The sequence below is a fragment of the Vombatus ursinus genome, unplaced genomic scaffold, assembly GCF_900497805.2.
Source record: "Vombatus ursinus unplaced genomic scaffold, bare-nosed wombat genome assembly UNPS02005659.1, whole genome shotgun sequence".
Classification (NCBI taxonomy): domain Eukaryota; kingdom Metazoa; phylum Chordata; class Mammalia; order Diprotodontia; family Vombatidae; genus Vombatus; species Vombatus ursinus.
Genome location: NW_020945437.1, coordinates 11,164,020 through 11,186,112, shown reverse-complemented (window position 1 = coordinate 11,186,112; position 22,093 = coordinate 11,164,020). Strand labels below are relative to the sequence as shown.

At 38.7% G+C, this 22,093-nt stretch overlaps 1 protein-coding gene across 3 annotated transcripts in view; it reads right to left on the bottom strand.

Moving 5' to 3' along the window:
* DLG2 (discs large MAGUK scaffold protein 2) overlaps positions 1-22,093 on the bottom strand; it is a 1,559,742-nt gene that overhangs the window by 556,003 nt on the left and 981,646 nt on the right. For all 3 annotated transcript variants that reach the window (XM_027848244.1, XM_027848243.1, XM_027848245.1), the window contains one exon: positions 3,323-3,391. In XM_027848244.1, the coding sequence (XP_027704045.1) occupies positions 3,323-3,391 (69 nt within the window). The remainder of the gene's footprint in view (positions 1-3,322; positions 3,392-22,093) is intronic.

Genomic DNA, 22,093 nt, shown 5'->3' with positions numbered 1-22,093 from the left:
CTATCTATCTATCTATCTATCTATCTATCTATCTATCTATCTATCTACCTATCTATCTAATAAGTATATATTGTTATGAACCCTCAAACATCCAGGTCTCTTAGTTCACCAACTTGTTCAACTTCCACAATCTATAACTTTGCCCTATCTCAGGACACTTCCAGGAACCCCTGACAATTACCTATAATTGTTTAACCTCCATGATATTGAACTTTGAAATTATCATCTCTGATCATAATCTCCTGACTTTCTATCTCTTCCTCTGCCTCACTCCCCTAAAACCTTTTCTTTATCCTCAACCTCCCGTTCATCCTTCCTTTTCTGTTGTACCAATCCAACTGTCTTTCCTTTCTCAACATCTTGACTACATAATAATTATGCTATCTTCCACCCTTGCCTCTTTGTTCTACTATTCTCCATATCATGCCAGTCCTGGATCACCTCCAACATCTACCTTATCTGCCCTCTACTTTGTATACTTGATCCCATGCCATCCCACGCCATTCCACATTTTCCAGAAAGGAGCCCCATCATTCATTCTCTCTCATTTTCAATTTTGCTTTGCCTTTAAAATACTCAGACTTTTACCCTAACCTTAAAAAAAATCTTCACTTGACCTTGCCATTTCTTCAAGTACTACCTTATATCTTTTTTTCCCCTTTTAAAGGCAAGCTCCCAGAAATAACTGTCTACATTTGCTACCTCCACTTCCTCCATTTTCCAGTCCTTTCTACTTTCCAACCCCACCACCAGACAAAGAAAAGTTCCCTTCAAGATTAGGAATGCTTTCTTAACTGATGAATCCAATAGTTTATTTTTTTGGTCAGTTCTCATCCTCCTTGACCTCTCTGCTATCTTTGACATTGTTCCAAACCTCCTTCTGGGCTCCTCCCTTGACTTCTGTGAAACTGCTCACTTCTTGTATTCCTCCTACCAGTAAGGCTTCCCCATGTTCCCTTTCCCCCTTGTTGGATAATTATTGATTTCCTTTCCCCTTAGCATGGGTTTTACCTAGGACTCGGTCCTAGAATCTCTTTTTTTCACTCTCTACACTTGATCTGTTAGAAATCTCCTAACTTTTCATGGATACAAGCATCTTTGTAAGTCAGCAGCACCCAGATCTTTTCATATGCATATGTACAAAATACATATATACAAACATACATATACCCATATACATACATATATATGCATATACATATATGTAGACAGTCAAGCAATAATGATTTACTGCTGGATATTTTTCCTTGATATTGATATCTAAAATTTAATATATCCAAATATATAATAAATCCAAAAGGTAACCAATTAGGTTCCTCTAAACATACATTTTCCTTATACTTTGTTATTTCCATTGAGGACATAACCATCCTTTTAGACACCGAGGTTCACAGCCTTGGAGTCATCCTTGACTACCTCTACACAATCAATTGTCAAGTCTTGCCAAATCTTGTACCATAACATCTCTTGTACCATCCTCCTTAAAAATAGTAAGAGATAGCATTTATATATCACTTTAAAGTTTGCAAAGCTATTTACTAACATTATCTTATTCAACCTCATAGCAATCCTGTGGGGTAGGCAATATTATTATGATCACTATTTTGCAGTTGAGGAAATTGAGGAAGACAGAGGTTAAGTGACTTATCTAGGTCATACATATAGTAAATGTCTCAGGTTTACTTAGGAAGACTCAGGTCATCCTACTACACTTTAGCCACTGCCCTCATCATCTCTCACATATACTCTTGTAATAGCCTCCTATTTGGTCTGTTTGTTCTGTTTTGGCATTCCATCCTCTCAATAATCCCAAATTTATAAATTTATATGTATATAATATATACACATATACACACACATATATAAAATTTAGATCAGACAAGGAACTTAGAAGTCACTGAATCCAACTCTCTCACTTTATAGATAATGAAATTGAGGCATAGAGATTAAGTGAATGACTTAGTCACATATCTAGGAAGTATCTGAGGTAGGATTTGAACTCAGGTCTTCTTGACTCCCAGTTCAGCAGCCTATCTACTACGTCATGCTATCATTCCTGAATCACAGGACTGATTATGCCATTTCCCTACTCAAAAATCTCCAGTGGCTCCCTGCCAACTCTGGGATAAAGTATAAAACTTTGAACTTGGCAGTTAAGGTCTCTACAAGCTGGCTTCCTACCCTAATATAATTTTATCTCCCTTTTCACATTCCAGCCAAACGGGACTTCCAATTGTTTTGTTAATTCCATACTCCATTTCCCATTTCCCTAGCTCTGCACAGTTTGCATCTCATGTCCAGCATGGATGCCTTCTTTATTTCTGCCTCTCAGAATTCTTACCTTGCTTCAGGGTCCAACTCAGCTGCCATCTATTATTTTGTGAAACCTTCCACAATTTCCCCATTATCTAATGCTCACTCTCTCCTGAATATTCCTTATTTTTGTAGATGTTGTAGCTCCCTAGTACAGGGGTTCCTAAATATTTTGGGGTCATGATCCCCTTTGGCAATCTGATAAAGCCCATAGACCTCTTCTCAAAATAATGTTCTTAAGTGAATAAAATAAAATGAATAAGATCACAAAGAGAAACCAGTCATATCGATACACAGTTTTCAAATCTTTTAAAACCCTAAGTTAAGATTAAAAACGACTGCTCTAGTAGCATGTAAGCTCCTTGAGAGCAGGAATGGTTTCATTTTTGTCTCTCTGTCTTCAGTTTCTAGCCCAGTAACTGGAATACAATAGCAATGTAATAAATCTTTGCTTAATTGATTCTAGTCAAACCTAGAATCACAGAATTACAAAATAACACAATCTCAGAAATTGGAACATGTCTTCAAAGATCATCTAACCCAACCCATAGCTGAAAACAAAGTCTTCTGTCACCTTTTCGACCAGAAGTCAGTCAGCCTCTTTGGGCATAATTCCAGATTGCTCTCCAAAAAGGTTGGATCAGTTCACAATTCCACCAACAATGAATAGTGATGGGTAGCTAACTACCTCTTGAGGAAGCCCATTCTACTTTTGGGTTCTGCCATGAATAATTAACTCCATAGCCCTATTGGGATGAGTCTATTCAAAGATGGAATATTTATTTCAAACACAAAACATCTATCGGACAGTAGTGGGTGAATTAATAAGAAGAATCACCACTACTAATTTTAATTTGTTTAAAGCCCACCCTTGGGTTTGTGATTAGTGTTTATATATGTGCATCAAGCCCTCACAAGATGTGTCTGTCTGCTCTTCATCTGAGCAGCCCCACCGTGCTCAGAATTGTGGAGTTCCCTCAGAATGGGAGCTCTGGAATGCTTTGCTTACCCCTCCAGGGAGATGGCTCGCTGCAGAGTCATTGAGGGCTGACGAGTCGTAGTGCTGTGCTGAGAGTGACTGTATGGAAAAAGAAAGGAGGGTGAAACCCACAAAAAAAAAATCTGACGAAAGTGTCTTCACACATTCTACTACTTTCTGCTGTTACCATATATGAAAGGGGGTGGACTTCACATAACAAAATACCCACTGATATTTCTCCACAGAGTGCTTTAAGGTTTATAAAACACTTTCTTCTCATCAACCCTGTGAGGTGGGTAGTATAAGCATTGTTAGTTCAATTTTACAGATCACAAGGGCATAAATTTAAAGATTGAAAGGACCCTAGAGAGCCCTTCTCTCATTTTACTGATGGAGGAATAGAGGCCTCAGGAGGGGAAGATAATTGACCAAAGTCACAAAATTAGCAAGCATCAGAGTTGGGGTTTCAATTCATGTTTCTCAACTCCAGCTCTATGATGCAATAAGGATAGCTAGGTGGCACAGCAGATAGAGTACCAGGCCTGGAGTCAGAAGGACCTGAGTTCAAATCTGACCTCAGACACTTACTAGCTGTGTAACCCTGGGCAAGTCAGTTAGCCCTGTTTGCCTCAATTTCCACATCCGTTAAATGAGCTAGAGAAACAAATGGCAAACCACTCTAGTATCTTCACCAAGAAAACTCCTAATGGGATCATGAAGAGTCAGACATGATTGAAAAATGACTTGAAATGATGCCGTAAGAAGTACCACCAATTATTTCTGTTCAACTAATCAAATATAGCTTCATTCTCCTCATTTCACTAGATACAGTGGGATTATAAATGTAGAGAAGGAAGGGGCCTTAGATGACATGTTATCCAACCACCATTTTTACAGATGAAGGAACTGAGCAGAACAGAACAGAAGAGCAAGGATTTGTATTAAGGTTAACTGATGAATAATTACCTTAATGGAACATTTTCTTGGATAATTCTCTTAATTTTTGTATAAAACTGGATTATAATAAATGCCATCCAAAGATAAAGCATGAAATTATATATAAACATGTAAAATAATGAATTCAGAAAATTGTGGGATTAAAAAAACAATAGCATTTCAATGCCGTATTGTGGATTGAGAGTGACTCTGAGGCATTATAAGCTATACTAGAGATACCAGAGATGCAAAAGTTTTAACGGCTGCTGCAAAGTTGAAAAAAAAATTGAATATAAGCCTGATGATGGACTGCTGTTTCTCTACCATTTGCTGAACCACTGTGGAAAAGCTCATGATCAGAAGTTGAAGCCTGAGTCAGTAGAAGGAATTTCCACTCCATTGATGAAATTACATATCTTTTAAAGTGTCAATGAAGAGGCATGACTAACAAAGTGGGAAGAATGAAGCTATGTCTCATTAGAGCCAAAGACCTTTAAAGAAAATGAATTCTGCAGAAACTACTGGAAATGCTTCTTATGGCATAGCAAAAACAATGCTATAGATCACATCACATCACAAGGTAACATTTTACGATTTGTGAGCTAAAAGCATAAACACGTAGCTTGTAAAGCACTTCTTTCACTCTCCTACCCAAAGTAAAAACAAATCTCTTCTACTCTGTCTCTAGTAGACAGATAGAAGGGGAGTTTAGCAGAGAGGCCGGGTAATGAGAAAAATAGGGTGCTGGAATACAGTCAGGCCAGACCTTGCTTCAAATCCCATCTCTGAAATACAAGCACATGACTTAACCATACTGACCCTCTCTTTCCTCATCTGTAAAATGGGCAAAATAAATAAGACTTGTCATACATACTTGACAATTATTACTCTGAGAATATACACATTGTATGTAAAGTACCTTGCAAACTTTAAAGTGCTATATAAATGCCAGCTATTGTTATTAACAAGGTAGTTTATTTTATTGTTGGATAGGAATGGTTCCTATATATGTATTTTCCGATCGACCACCTGAGTTCTGCTAGGACAACTTGATGGATTGTAAGTCCCTTGAGGGCAGAGACCATATCGACTTAATTTTTTGTATCTCCCACAATACCTAAGGTAGTGTTTTGCCCACAGTGGGTATTCAACAATTGTTTATAGTTTGATTGCCTGTATCAGTTATAATTAATAATTAGTATTGTCAATCAATCGATAATTATTTATAAGTACTTACTATGTGCCAAGCATAGTGCTAAGCTCTAGGAGTACAAAGAAAAAGGAAAAATAGTCCCTGTCCTCAGGGAGCTTACATTCTAATGGGAGAGACAACACATACATATATAGGTATATACAAGGTTCATACAGAGTAGATGGAAGGTTGTTGTTGTTTGTCCTTCGTTCCCAAAGAGGACCATGACATCAGCAAGGTGATGTCATGACTTTCAAGTGAATTGGATTTTAGTGAGGCAGGTCTATGCAAAGTCACCAGCCTCACTTTCTCCTCCACAGCCATGTGGATCCAGTGGCAATATATAGATCAGTATGACTGGAGATGGCCCTGGATGCAGTGAGAGACCTTGGCCTTTTTAAGCTAAAGTTTTTCCCAGGTTTCAGTTTGTCTGAGGCAATACCCATTCAGTGATTAAGGTTAGGTAAAAATGAGGCAAAGAATGGCCTCTTTGATCTAGTCCAAAAAAAATAATCAATCTGGGAAGGGAACACCTTCAGGGTTTCTGGCCAAAACAGAAGCAATTGCTATTTACACTCACTCTGAACCATCAGAACCCAAAGAATGACCCAGTAAGGCTTGGGCTGGGACCTATTGTTAGTCAATCAATGAGAGCCAGAGTGATTTGGGTTTAAGGCATGGTCCATAAAAAAAAAAGCTAGCTTATAAACGTCAAAATATCCTGCTAGGTTTCAGTGATCAGGATGGAAGGTAACCTTCAAGGGGAAAGCATTATGAGATGTTTCTTCCTTCAAAATAATTATTTAAACAAGTTTAATCAGTCAATATTACATATGCCACAAAGATGTCATTGCTGAGGATAAAATAAATGTGTGTAAGAAAATCCTGTTCTTAGTGTAAGGACCACATACTAGCTAACAGCAGTTTTGTTTTTTCTGAAATAAGACCCAGGGGTGACAGGCAGAGATCAATGATTGATGATGACCTCTTTTTCTTCTCCCATAACTTGCTTCACATCTCTCTAGTCCATTGAACAGGTATTATTTTGTTTAATGATTTTCTGTGTTTGTGTCTTCTCCCTTTACCAGATTATAAACTCCATGAGTGGATAGTAGGTGGCAAAGTGGATACAGCACTGGGACTGGAGTCAAGAAGACTTCTCTTCCTGAATTCAAATCTGGCCTCAGACAATACTAGTTGTGTGACCCTAGGTAAATCACTTAATCCTGTTTGCCTCAGTTTCCTCGTCTGTAAAATGAACTGTAGAAGGAAATGGCAAACCACTCCAGTATCTTTGACAAGAAAATCTCAAGTGGGGTCATGAAGAGACAGACATGACTGAAACAACTGAACTAAAACAACAAACTCCATAATGGCAAGAACTGTGTTTTACTTAAATTTTTCTCTCTCTCCCACTTATGCCTTGCCCATCCTGTTCACCTCTTGTCCTTAGAGTCCAACAAGCTTGTCATCACATAGGGTCCATCCAATATGCTGGGAGCCTTCCTTCAGTTTTCATTCAGTGAATGCTTTATTAAATCAGATATCTACTGTGTGCAGAGCACTGGGTGAGGCCTGGGGACAAGGCGAAGTGGGCTGAATTCTGTCTCACTGGAAGGAATACCTCCATTAATGAAACCTTAGAGCCAATGGAGTTCTGGAATACTATTGAATGAATTACTACAGAATTCTGATTTGTTCCACCACTATTTTCCAGGCACACTTAATAAATACACTAATAGAAATGTTTAATGATTCTATTTTACTCAAATCTAATTTATGGAAAGATTATACTTTTAAAAATTATCAGTGACATTCATCAGTGACATGTAAATGCAAAAATGACAATTTCAAAAGGACGTGTCACATGTTCATACTCCATATACAAAATCAACCCAATGATCTTAGTGTGTAAATTATTCTTTAGGAGTAAACTTAGAGGTCTGCAATATGAATTACCCTTTCAATGGTGGTATTATATTACTGAGTCTTCTAGAAACCCCAAAGCACTGTTTTTAAGCACAAGTAGCAAGGACAGATACAGTATATTTCATAAATGCTCAAGAAAAGCAGGTTGATTGGGATATATTTTATTGTGACAAATGTGTTGGAAAAGGAGGCCTGCACTTCAGTCCCAGATTTTCCAGTAACTAGCTGTGTGCCCTTGGGCCAATGTCTTCACCTCTTCCCCTATCTGAAGCTCAGTTTCTTTATGTGAAAAGTGATGGCCTGGGACAAAATGATCCTTCTAGTTCTAACCTACTCTGTTTATGAAAATAGAATCATAGATTTCGAGCTGGAAGAGATCTCAGAAGTCATCTAGTTCAGCTGCCCCATTTGGCTGATGAGGAAACTAAGACCTAGGACCCAAGGTCATGAAGGTAGTTACAAAGCAGGGATTCGAACTGAGGTCATCTTATTCCTAATCAAGTGGTCTTCCTAAGGCATCATGCTGCCTTTCATTATGTGACAAATCAAAAACCCAAGAGACAGAGTTTCTGGGTATATTATAATCGATTTTTAATTAAACTGGCTAATAATCAATAAATTGATGGCCAGTGGCTTCTCTCCGCAACCAAAGACAAAAGACATGGAGAGCCTGAAAGCTTTAAATAATCCTTGAAAGGGGAATTCTCTTAACAACTGAAAATCAATCCTGATGGGTGGATATTTAATGAGGAAATTGGCTAGATTACAGGCTTCTTAAACTTTTTCCACTCATGACCCCTTCAATACTTCTTAAACTGGGGGTAAGTTTAAGAAGTGTTGGAAATCTTCAGCTCCTTCTGCTGATAACATGGCTTGATCATGAGACTCAGATGCCTCCAGCAGTCTGGACAGGGGAATCTATCTCACTCAGATGACTCTGGTTGGTGTTCTCCTTCATGAGCCGACTCACCCTAAACTCTAATGGAGGGATACAAGGACAGGGGCTCATTGCCTCAGAGTAAGAACTAGTCAGGATAGCATTCTATTTACAGGCCAGATAGAAGTAAGGTCTCCTGCTTGGGTGGGGTCCTGCTCAAGCTTGAAGAGCATGTACCTTGTAGGCTATGACAATCTCAATCAGCCATGTCCTTCAGAGGCTGACCTTCCATAGGAGCTGGGCCACAATAGAGAAACAGAGAAGAAAAGCCTGAATCCTAATTTAATAATTTGTTATTACTGTAATAGAAAATATTTTTTCTCAATTAGTAAAAGGCAGGTTAATAGAGCATTTATCAATGTAAATTTACTATGTGCCAGGGACATAGTAATCATAGAATATTAGAAATGGAAGGAAACCTAGGAGCTCATTTCATCTAACCCTTTTTTTTTGATGGATGATAGATCAATGAATTTTAGAAGCATTTCCTTCTATTTTTCAATTCATGTTACTGGACTTCTAGATTTTAGCCCAAAGAGGTACTATGTGACCAGATATCTAGCTCTGATAGGTAAGTGCTAGGGGATCATTATCTTAAGATACTTTACACTTGTGGACCCCTGAGGTCCAGATTCTGGCCCCTATGGATTGGTATGATTTTGGCAGAAATGAAAGTTCTAACACTGGTCTCTGTAACAATTTAAGTAGGAAGCACAGGAGATATGTGAAGCAAAAGGCCCTAGGAGTCTCAGTGAGGGCAAGCTGTAGTGAAAGTAACAGTTCACACAATTGGATGGTATAGTACATCTTTTGAGACTACCAAAGGGAATGAAAAGTACAGCCTTTAAAGAGAAAACGTATACTTGGGCAAGTCCCAAAGTCACAGCAATTGTCTCCTATAATGAAGTGCTACCTACTCACTGAGCAATGTTGACAGCCCATTCCAATAGCATAACACTCTTTTTTGTTCAATTCACAATGTGGAAACTGGGGATCAGTTTTTTATTTTGTTCACTATAGGTTGAAGGCTTCAAAAAGGAAACAACGTAAGCTTTCTCATGGTGTCTAGTTATTTATTAAGCCAAGTGAAAGGGTACCATTAGAGCACATCCAAGAGAAATTCTAACTCAGAAGATGGAAGCAGGAGTCACAAGAGGGATAAGCAGAGCCCCTTGGAGGCAAGCAAAGCCACATTCACCACACAATCACAAGCAGTGAGGGGAATGTTAGTACCTGGTAAAAAGAGGGAGAGCCCAGACAATACCTATGGGATCATTTTTATTCTTCGTTTCTTTTCCATGCAACCAATCAACTCCTAGAATCAAAAAGCCAGTGATGAAGGGAAACATGATGCTAGGGTATATCAATGCACAGTGCTTAGCTCTGACATGCCATGGCAAATCATTGCAGGATGGCTACTGTGCAATTTGTAGGCATGAGTTATGACGAATGTTGCAAAACTAAGGATTCCTCGCCCAAAGTAGTCTGGGAATCCCAGTTGGCCTGAGCCTGCATGCCTGAGTCACACCTGAGTCTATGTGCCTTTTTGGGTTCACCTGCCACTGGATCAGGCCTAAGGGAGGCATCCTGTCCAATCTGGGAGGATGGAGTCCTTTGGGTAGAGTACCCAGAGTCTGCATTTGTAGGTAGAAAGAAGGAGATGGATGACTTTCCTAGGTTGGTTGGATTGGGAAGGGGATAAGAGTAGGGGGGAAGATTGTGATGAAACCTGGCCTTAGACTTCACTACTAGAATACCTTTTCGATAGTGTGTTTCTAAGGATCTTGACACCTTTTGTAACTGATGGCACAGGGGATAGAGTGGATAGAGAGCTGGGCCTGGAGTCAGGAAGATCTGAGTTCAAATTGGTCCTCAAATACTTACCAGTTATATGACCCTAGATTAGTCATTTAACCTCTGTTTGCTTCAGTTTTCTCAACTGTAAAATGGGGATAACAGTACCTACCTGGAAGGGTTGTGAAGACAGAATAAGATAATAGTTGTAAAAAACACTTAGCACAGTGCCTGGCACATAGTAGACATTATATAAATCCTCATTCCATTTCCTTTCCCTTTACCTCTCGCATGAATCAATCCACAAAGACAAGAACAATTCCTTTATTATCACAGTGCTAATCCTAAATGGAAAATCTATATTAGCATCAACTAGGACAGATGTGGCCCTGCCTTATTTTATAGATTTGGTGACATACTAAATTAGATTACCATGGATGTGTCTGGGGGCTATTTTAAAAGACTAGGGGAAAGGAAGGTGTCTTTCCAATAAAAGCCCTATTAGCTTTCTATTCATTTCAGTACAGAATAAAATAGAAATAGAGAACCACAAAGCCTACTTTTAAATACTTCTTTTATCTTCAAAATGAAAAAAAAGGTCCCAGACTGTCATCTGTGGCAATGGTATTTGCTGAGTGATATCTGGCACACTCACTTTGTTAAATTAAAAATGATCTTGGACTATAAGTACTTAAATCACAGTATTAAGCACAAGACATAAAGAACATAACTACTTTTGATGGATGACTTTTTAATTTCCTCATTCTTTGGAGGAATGAGAGCCAGGATAAGTGGTCCTTATAACATATTGTAATGTTAGATGACTCTGTCTCAAAGGGGAATTTCAGAAAGGGGCTCTCTTCTTGCCCTTTATTAACTAATAAATGCAGTATGCTTATTTAATTTGATTCCTAACAACCAACCCAATTTGGGAAAAGCCTCTCTGACTGCACAAAATTCTATCATGAAACAATTTTTCCTGGGTGCTTTTGGAGCTCATTTTACCAGGCACCCACTATTAAGTCTAGCACTGGATATGGAGTTAGGAAGATGGGTTCAAATCTTGTCTCAGCCTTTTATCATCTATGTGACTCTGGGTAAGTCACTGAACCATTCTGGATCCCAGACCATCGTTGGAAAATGAGAGGGTTGGATTAAATGGTCTATGGTCATTTCCAACTCTAAATCTATGATCCTATGACATAGACAGTTCCCTCAAGCTAATCGAATATGGGTGAGGTATGGTGGCGCCGTGTATAGAATGCCAGGCCTGGAATCAGGAAGACTCATGTTTGAGAGTTTAAATCCAGTCTCAGACACTTAGGACTAGCTGTGTGGCCCTGAGCAAGTCATTTAACCCTGTTTGCCTCAGTTTCCTCATCTGTAAAATGAGCTGGAGAAGGAAATGGCAAACCACTCCAGTATCTTTGCCAAGAAAACCCCAAATGGAGTCATGAAGAATCATGAAATGACTGAATAACAACAACAACAACAACAACAACACAGAGCAAACACATAGAAGAAGATAGATTACACAATATGACGGAAATTAGGAAAGTAGAATCAGAAGACCTGGGTTCAAGACCCAGCTCTGCTCCTTGGGCAAATCATTTAATTTTTCTGAGCCTCAGTTTCTTCATTTGTAAAACAGAAACAACAATACTTATATTAACTTTCTCAGAGGGTTGTAGTCAGGAGGAACTAATGTAATCTATGCAAAATGCTTCATAAATGCTAAAGTACTACTAAATGTGAATGAATGAATGAAGCACTTTTTAAGACCTTAGTATGTGCTAAGTTCTGGGAATACAAATGAATAAATAAGAGAATCCTTGCTCTCATTCTGTTGCGGGAGACAACACACATGGACGGTTTCAGGTGCGAGTTGGATGGAAAGGAGTTGAAAAAGAATTCAAGGAGGTGGAGAAGGAAGAAGAGTTGTAGGAGTGGATGCCTTGATTTCTCCATCATTGTGGCCATTATCATCTACACCCACATATTCTTCCTCATTATTTCCACCATCCTTATCCTCTGTATTCAATACTTCAAAAAACCGTCATTTTATTGAGTGCATACCCTTCCCTGGCACTGATCATATCGTGGCTGGTGTCTTAGCAAATGACCTTTCAGAGTTCCTATGGTTATGAAAAGTTATCAGCCTACGGCCAAGCTGGTGATGAGTGTCCCCAAACTTAGCTAAGATGGTTCTCAGACTAGAGCCATTGATCTCATATCCAAAACCACATTCAAGACCTTTCCAGTACAATAGAAGTGCATACAAAAGAAGAACCTAGCAGTGCTGACCCTCTGCCACAACTGCCTTTAAGAACCAAGGGTCACCACCAAACAAGACAGTACATCAGAGATGGACTTTAGTGTCAATCAGTCAATCAATAAGCATTTATTCAATTCCTACTGAGTGCCAAGCACTGTTCTAAGTGCTGGGAACACAAAGAATGACAAAAGATGGGACCTGCACTCAAGAAGCTCGCAATATAATGGAGACTTTGTGAACAATTATTCATATATATATGCATAAATGTGTGCATGTATGTAGGTGTGTGTATATGTATATATGTATATGTGTATAAATAAAAATAGGAAAAGGGATTGGACCAATGACTTCACTGGTATAAGGAAATTTTAGATGAAGAAACTTTGTCTACCATTTCAGGTAGGTACTTTCTCTCCAACTTATAGTCCTAGAAAGTTGCCTGGAGAACTGAGAAGTTTAATAACTAGCCCAGTGTCACACAAATAATATTTGGCAGAGGCAAATCTTTGAACTAAAATCTTCCTGCCTATGAAGTCAGTTCTTCATCCACTATGCCATGGAGCACTTTATATAAAAAATATTACATATATGTCTATATCTATATAATCTGATATATAATTTATACCTATCTATCTATCTATCTATCTCTCTATCTACCTACTTACCTACCTATCTACTTACCTACCTACTTACCTACAAATCTATCATTACAGCCCTAGGGAGTTGCCTGAGGAACTGAGAAAGGAAGTTATTTGTTTAGGGTTATATAGCATGTATCTATCAGAATCAGCATATGAACTCAGGTCTTTCTGACTCCAAGGCTGGCTATCTATCCACTATACCATGTTGCTTCTATATAGGTGAAAAAACTAAAAATCAGTGAAACTCATGGGTAGAATTTTTTGGTTGTGTTTTTTGCTAGGCAATAGGGTTAAGTGACTTGCCCAGGGTCACACAGCTAAGTAAGTGTCAAGTGTCTGAGGCTGGATTTAAACTCAGGTTCTCCTGACTCCAGGGCCAGTGCTTTATCCACTGTGCCATCTAGCTTTTTTTTTTTCAGCCAAAGACAAAGTTTATTAGAACATCAGTCGAGGATGGGTAAGATTTAAAGAATCTGCCATATTGGTCAGACCCTTAAGGAATATAAGCATTTGTACTACTAATACAAACCAGTTAGATCTTAAGAATCTGAGCCTCATGGGTAGAATTTTGAAAACAGGAAGAAAATGTCCTTCTTCACAAAGTGATTCTGAGCACCACACTAATATTTGGGACAGAAGTGCAGCTTAACAGCACACCTCTCCCTTTAGGACCAGGAGGTGGGTCATCATGCATTGTCTCTACTGCCTTTCAATTTCAAGGTTGAATCTTCTGCATCTTCATAATTATGCAAAAGAGTCTCCTACAGTAATCTTCAGTTGGAGATGAAAAATATATTATAATCAGTTCCCTCTACAAGCAGCTGTGCCAGCATGAGATCAATTCAGCCCCTAGGGATTGATTATCTTTTTAAGTTAAATCGATGTGTATCACCCTTAGCGTCTAGGAACTAAGCACCTCCAAAATGAAAATGTCATAGGCATTCCGAAAGCCACCTTGCAGAAACATCTGGGGAATGAGGCGCCATGGAACAGTGGAAATAGCATCAGACTTGAAGTCCAAAGTCTTGGTTCTAATTCCAGCTCTAGACCTTCCTCTTATATGACTGTGAAGAAGAAACTTCACTTCTTTGCACCTCAGTTTTCTCATCTGTAAAACTGGGTTAACAATACTTGTAGTTATCTAACTTACAGTGTTGGTGTGGGAAAAGTGTGTGTTTTTTTTTAACCTCAAAGTGCTATAGAAATACCAGCAATTTTAATTATTACTACTATTAACCAGTCAGTCTTTGTGCTGGAAAAGTATCATAGCTGGAAAAGCTATCAACTGTATGTTATAATTTATATCTACACCAGTAACTTCACCAAGGTATGCAAGCAGTGCTTTATTTAGTTGGTCATGGAGAGTGGGTGAGGAGCCAAGAGGCAGGAGCTAAGTGAGCTAAACTCTAGCCTTGCCTGGCTTGCTACAGTGTGTAGACAAAAAGAGCTTGAAAGAGCAGTACGGTCAACAGTCTGTTAAATAAATGAAGAAACGTTCCACAAATAAATCACTAAGCTGTAGAATCAGAAGTTTAGAGCTAGACCCATAAATCTTAAAGATGGAAAAGACTTTAGAGGTCATTTAAGCTAATCCTCTCCTCCATCCTCCCCCGGTCATACACAAAAAAAACAGGGAATCCTTTTTATACTATCCCAGTCCAAAATGACTAGCAGGGAATTGATGCTAAAGATAAGGAGGGAGGCAGTAAGAGAGCATCTAGCTGTCCTGGATGAATTCACATCACCTGGTCCAGATGAATTACATACTCAGGTCCCAAAAGAACTGTCAGATATGATTGATGACCCACTGTCAGTGATATTTGAAAAATCATGGAACATGGAAAAGATATCACAAGACTAGAGAAGGACAAATATCCTGATTTTCATAAAAGAGAAGGGAACAGTCTGCAAACTATAGGCTACTGAGAGTGACTTCAATTCCTGGGAGAATTTTAGGACAGATTAGATGATCGGTGAACATATGGAAAAGGAAGCAATGATCGAGAAGAGCTAGAATGGCTTCCTCAACAAAAGTTCATGCCAGAACAATCTAATCTTATCCCCTCCTCTTATTTTTTGGGGGGACAGGATTACTAAACTGGTAGATAAGGAGAATGTTGTGGATATGGTTTACCTAGATTTTAGCAAAGTTTTTGGTAAATATCATAAACCCATCCCAACATGGCAAGAGATCTCCAATGGGGTATTCCAGGGGTCTCTGTGTGGCTATGTGCTCTATGACATGTTTATCAATGACTTTGTTATAGCTGTAGATGGTGTGTTCTTCGACTTTGCAGATGACAGCAATCTAGAAGGGACAATTGCCACACTGGATGATAGTCAAGAACAAAAAAGATCTTGAAAAGCTAAAGAACTGGGCTGAATTTAATATGATGAAATTCAATAGGAATAAGTGTAAACTCTTGCATTCAGGAAGAAAAAAAGTCATATTCACAAATAAAAGATGGGGTACACGCAGTGAGACATTTGTAATGGAAAAGAAAAAAGATCTGGGGGATTTTAGTGGACTAAAAGTTCAATAGAAACCAGTATGATATGGCAGTTGGAAATAGCCAAGTGATCTTATTATTCAGTCATATCAACTCTTTGTGACTCCATATAGCATTTTCTTGGCAAAGATACTAGAGTGGTTTGCCAGTTCCTTTTTCAGGGGATTAAGGCAAACCAAGGTTAAGTGACTTGCCCAGGGTCACACAGCTCATGATTATCTGAGGCCAGATTTGAAATCAGGTCTTCCTGACTCCAGGTCCAGCACTTTATCCACTAAATCTTTGGGATTTTGGAGCCACACTAAATGAGTACAGTTTTCAGGAATAGGGAAGTGATAATTCCACTGTACTCTCCCCTGATCAGATCTTATATCTCAAATACTGTGTTCATTTGTGGGAACCACTGTTTCAGAAGGATGTTGAAAGTCTGAACAATGTCCACAAGAAGGCAACCATCATGGAACAGCTCATAACATAGGTGGACAGACTGAAGGGAAGGGGAAAGTTAGGCTAGAGAAAATAGTACTCAGAGGGGATGTGATTGCTATCTTTAAGCATTTAAGGGCATTAGATTTTTTATTTATATCCCATAGGGCAGAACTAAGAATAATAGAGGAAGGTGCAAAGAGGCTAATTTAGGCTTCATATTGGGGGGGGGGGATCCTAACAATTGGAATTGTCTAAAAGTGGGATGGGCTACCTCAAGAAGTCATAGATTACCTCTCCTTGTAGGACTTCAATACTATTAATCAAAGTAACAACAATAATAGTAATAGTAATGATAAGAGTTAGAATTTATGTAGCACTTTAAGGTTTACAAAATGCTTTAGATATGTTTATCTAATTTGATCAGGGGCAGGGAAACCCCTTGTTAGGTATTATAGTGAGTATTCATTTCTTGAAAAGGTTGGAATATATGGCCACTGAGGAACCTTCCAACTCTCAGACTCTGTGCTTTTGGATTTACAATCACTGCTTGAATATTTCCAGTGGAGCTAACTATATCATGAGACAGTCTATTCCCTCATTGGGCAATTCTGCTTATCAGAAAGTTGTTTCTTACACTGAGCCAGAAATCTGCACTCTTCCATCCTCTACTACTACTTAGTCTAGGATTTGCTTTCTGGAATGATAGAAACTCTTCTTTTTTGACATGAGAAAATATTAAATATTTGACCACATTTCACTCTGCCTTTTCTTCTCCAGATTAATATATCCCTATGCCTTCAACTGTTCCTTTTATGAGATGATTTTCAAGTTTTTACTATCCTGGTCACCTTTCTCTACATGTAACCTACTTTGTCAATGCCCCTTCCAAAATGTGCCCTCTAGCACAGAACCTGGTAGAGTATTGTGGGATCTCTTGACCTCAACTCTATACTTCTAACTACATAACATAATGTTTTATGTTTTGGCACCTACACCACAGGTTTGGCCCATATTAAGTTTGTTATCATGTAAACCTCTGAAACACATTTTCAATTGTATTACTACAAAGTCACATCTCTCCCTTCTTAGTTTTGATTTTTTGAGTATGTGCTGCTGATTTGTGCTTTCTATAGGAATTAGATTAGACAACTTCTAAGGCCTTTCTAACATTGAAATTCTATCATTTCATACTTATCTATGTCCAATTTCACTTATCTGGCCCATTGTACCATACCCCTGAGATAATTTTGCATTTTAAATCTGTCCTTTGTTTTATTTGCTGTCCCCACTAGCTAGTGCCATCAACTCATTTGATTAGTACACCATCTTTGCTCTCCTGAAAGCAACTGATAACATATTAAACAAGAAAGGGCCAGAGATGGAGACATACAACATTCCATAGAAGTCTCCATCTAGGTTAACCATAGCATCAATACCCTGTGGGCCTGGTTGTTCAACCAGCTGCAACTTAAACTTAAGCTAATATCATCCAGTCCATATTTCTTCATTTCATCCATAGCATGTCATAGTAAACTTGAGAGACCATTTATGATCCAATCCCTTAATTTCACAGATGACTGAACTAAGGGTCAAGAAGGTTGTCAATAACCTTTTAGGATAAGGGAAAGGGAAGTTTTATTCTGGATCTAATTTCTACAGTGAAGTAGAATTGGTTGATGAGGTGGAAATAGTGGGAACCCAGGGGTGGTGTGAAGTAATTGTTCTATTTTAGAATTTGTCACACAAGAGAAGAAAACCAGGAAGAGTCAAACCTATTGTACATTTGGGAAGAGTAGATTTCAGAAGTCAAAGGGCAGGTAAGATTCACAGATTAAAATTCTTCAAGGAAAGTAAACACAGGAGGGATAGGATATTCTCAAGACATTCAAGAAATTATGAAAGCATGAAGAAGAGCAATTCCAACTGGGAAGAAAAATGGGGAGCTCTTTAAAGAGATGGATGGGAGTCACAACTCTATCCTAGTGAGATAAGGTGAGATAGTGTACTACTAGATCTTACCATCTGCCCTACTTCTTTGCCCTCCACTGGCACTGGCATCTGACCTACTGCTGCAATCTAAGAACCTTAGACCTTAACATGCACTCTATTTGTGTCCTGAATGGGAAATATAGAATCATAGGATACAGAGCTGAAAGGTGCCTCCCAGGATAACTAGTCCAACACCCTCATACATAAATTAAAATTTTAAGCCATGATAGGGCAAAGAAAAGAATTAAAGAAGGGATATGATTACTGCTCAGGGTAGATGGGATAATAATTGATGGATGATAGAGAGAAAACACAGTTGCTCAAAGTTATTTGTTTTGCTTCAATTTTTTTCCTTAAATGGAAAAATTATTTTTATACTGGAAATGACAGACCAAAAATGACCAGTCAGGTATTGATGCTTATGAGAAGAAAGGAGCTCTTAAGAGAACCCCTAGTGCCCTTCAAGTTACCTTGCTCAGATGAACTATAGTATTCCAGGTTCTGAAAGATACTGTGAATGTGAATTCTAAATTATGGCCAGGGATCCTACTGATGTAAGGAAGAGGTTCTACAAGATTAGAAAAAGATAAATGTTGTCCTTATTTTCAAAAAGGGGAAGAGAATGAATTCAGAATATCAAGTGAGTTTAACTCTGATTCCTAGCAAAATTCTAGAAAGTTTTATTAAAGGGATGGATAGTGAATATCTAGAAAAGAAAGTGGTGTCACAAGGCACAAATATAGTTTCATTAAAAACAGACCATGCTAGACTTGTCTCATTTCTATTTATGTTGTTTATTACACTGGTAAGTCAATGGAATGTGGTTGGGTTAGTTTACTTTGATTTCAGCAAATAAAATGGACAGTCCCCAATGTTATCCTTGTGGAGAAGATGGAGAGATATGAGCTATATCTCAGTGAGATTATGGGGATTCAGAGTTGGTTGAATCCTTTTGACTGGATGTTAATGGGGAAGGAGTTCTGCAGTAGAGTCATCCAGGGATCTGTTTGACCCAGTGATATCTATCATTTTTATCAATGACTCTGAACAAGGCATAGGTAGGATACTAAGCAGATTTGTACATAACACAAAATTGGGAGGGAATATGTAGGGTGACAAAGATTATCCAATTCAAATAGGTCTTGACAAGCTAGAACACTGTGCCATATTGGATACAATAAAACTACCTTCAGGTAGCTGGAAGACTACAAGAACTTGTTTTTAAATGTGGGTATAGTTTCAGGGATGTACTTATTAGTTAAAAGAGTAATGAAAAATTCCTGTATCTTGTCCTTCAGTGTGACCCTCAAATGTTATCTGCCTGGTCCAAAAGCCTGAAATATCTAGTAGAAAATGTACTGTTTTAATATAATAGGCACATTCTTCCCTTTATTCCTTTAGTTATTAGATTGTTGGCTGATCATTTGTCTTCTTAGGCCTTTCCACATGCTCAGTGCACTTCAGGAGGCAATAAGGTATTTTAAAACATAAATAAATATCAAAAATAGCCTTCCACAATGACTATTCACACTGAAAGTGTAGCCTTTAAGGATAAGGTCATAAGAGATTTCCTCCCTGCTAGTCCAGAGAAGTTAACTACTAAAAAAAAGTAAAACTTAAATTGGCTAGATTATTTTCCTGAGATATTGGTAAGTACTCTGTAATACACCAATTACCTTTGATGACTTTAGAGATCATTTGCTTCATCCTCACCCCCCCCCCACAATTTTATGAATAGGGAAACTGAGGTCCAGATAGCAGGCATAACTTTCCACAGGTAATGTCAGAGTCAATAGCAGAATCCAGTTCTTTTGAGTTCCATTGTAGTGAGGTCCTTTTTTTTTTTTTTTTACCATTCCTTTCTTCTATTTGCTCATCCTGGTATAAATAGGTATAGCTCTAAAAGTGGCATGTGGCAAGTAGGAAAAGAAGGCTTCCTTTGATGACATTTACTCTGCCAGTAGCAGTGTCCAGTGAAATAAACTTAATGGTATCCCCTGAGACCTTGAAAAGGTGTCCACATCTTAGTGATAGTAACAGAACATTTGTCAATGGCTGTGATGGATCATATGGAGGAAAAAAAAAAGCCAGGGCTGAGGTTATGTAACAGTGGTCGTGTCTGTAACCTTCTGGACCCTAGGTTAAATACAACAACTTGCAACCTATCTACTTTAACCTCACCAAGGAAGTCACTTGAACTAGGCCAGCTATGGAATTCTTTCTTTTTTGTATGGGAGATAGAGTCTAAAAAAATTTGCATAGAATCAAGAGCCTGGAAATAAGTTTAAGCCCTGTTACTCATTACCTATGTGACCTTAGGCAATTCAGCTAAGCTCTCTTGCACTTTTGATTCTTCACCTGTAAAACAGACATAATAATATCTGTTCTGCCCACTCACAATGTTGTTATAATCTTAAAATGTGCTGATATATATGAAAGCCTCTTGAAACATTATCCACAGAGGATATAGATAATTATTTCTCCTCTCATGATATCATACTATGGGAGAAACAAAGGCTGATTTTGGAGTTAGAAGACCTAAGCTCAGATCTTGGCTTTGCTATTATCTGTGATGTTGGGCAAGTTATTTTTTCCTGAGCATCAGTTTCTTCTGTAAAATGAGGGGGTTGGGCTAGAATATAAACTGAGAGTTGGAAGGAGCAGCTGAGAGAATCCTAGTCTAGGTTTCTAATTTTCTAAATAAGGGAACCAAGACCTAGAATAGTTATACTACCATGAGACCTTGGGAGATATCTCAGGGCTCTTTGAGGTCAAAGTTCTATGACTACACGTGTCACTAGGTTTTCCATATGCTATGACCAATCAGTGTTGAAAGGTACTTTGTTCAATTTTTGTTAATGTAGGCATTTTACTGATTGTGCATTACTTTACCTTTCCATGAAGGCTCAGACAGTAAAAATAGAAATACTGGCATTTGCTAGCACATACCCTGGACATAAGCTATGTCTTCAAAGACAAATACTGAATATGGGAACTGGTACTCTCTTAACTTGATAGGATAGCTCCTTACCCAGAACTCCCTCTTCCAATGGAGATCAGGACTTTCTCTGCAATTGATAATTTTACATTGGCTCTGAAGCTGAAGGACATAGGTTCAAGTCCTACCACCTGACATTCACGATTTAGGAGACCTTGGACAAATCCTTTACCCTCTCCATGCCTCAGGGTCCTCAGCTCTAAAATGAGGAGGTTGGGCTCACTAGCTTCTAAGATTCCTTCTTGCCCTAAATCCATGATCCTACAATGTTTTTAGGGCACTAAGCAGAATTTGCCACTGCCCAGTCTTTTCCTCTCTAGTGCACCAGGTTAGGAGTTTCAAATGACTAGCCTGGGATCTATCAGAGCATCTCCAAGTTGATTCCTGCTGCCCTGTCACTGAGGCAGACTTTCCTTTTTGCACTGGAGCTCTGCCAGGAAGAGTTGAAATGAGCTAGCAAGAAATCTAAAAAGTGTTCTGCCCTGCAGTTGCCAAGGGGCTTATCCCGAAAGGATTCCATCATGCTGGGGGCCATGGCATAAGTACCTTCCTGTAGAGCAAGCAGGGTAGCTACCTTTTGCAAGAAGGCCCAGGGTTGTTGGCCAAGGCAAAACAGAGAGCTTTGTGCCTTCCATCACTTCAGCAGATTTTAATTTAAATTAGAAATCTGCCATTATCCTCCTCCTATTTATTTTCCTTATCGATTTTGCATGTGGACACTCTTCACATCCAAGTAAATTATAGCTGCCCTGAGTGGTTGGCTGCACCTATTAGTCTATTAATTTCACGGAAGAAGTCTGGCCGATGGAGTAGGAGAACCTCTGAACTTGTAGTTAGTGGTCTAAATCCAGTTTAAGGCGGCGGCCATCTAGTCATCATCATTAAAGGCCTATTATTAGGTGCTGTGAAAGGAAGGCAAACTAATTACTGTGAATGATGGGAAGAAAAGTCATAAAATGACATCTTGGTATTGTGCACTTAGCTTTTCTCCCTAGGTGTTAGGAAGGCCCATTGGTTCCATTGCCTGCTATAAGGCTTTGACTTGGGGCAGCTCTCCCTAGTACAAATTAGGTTGGCTATGCAGGTAGGGTTTGACTTCATATGCTCTTCCTTCTCGTACACACTGTGGATGGGTATTAGAGCAGCACCAGGCAAGGCTCAGAACCACTCA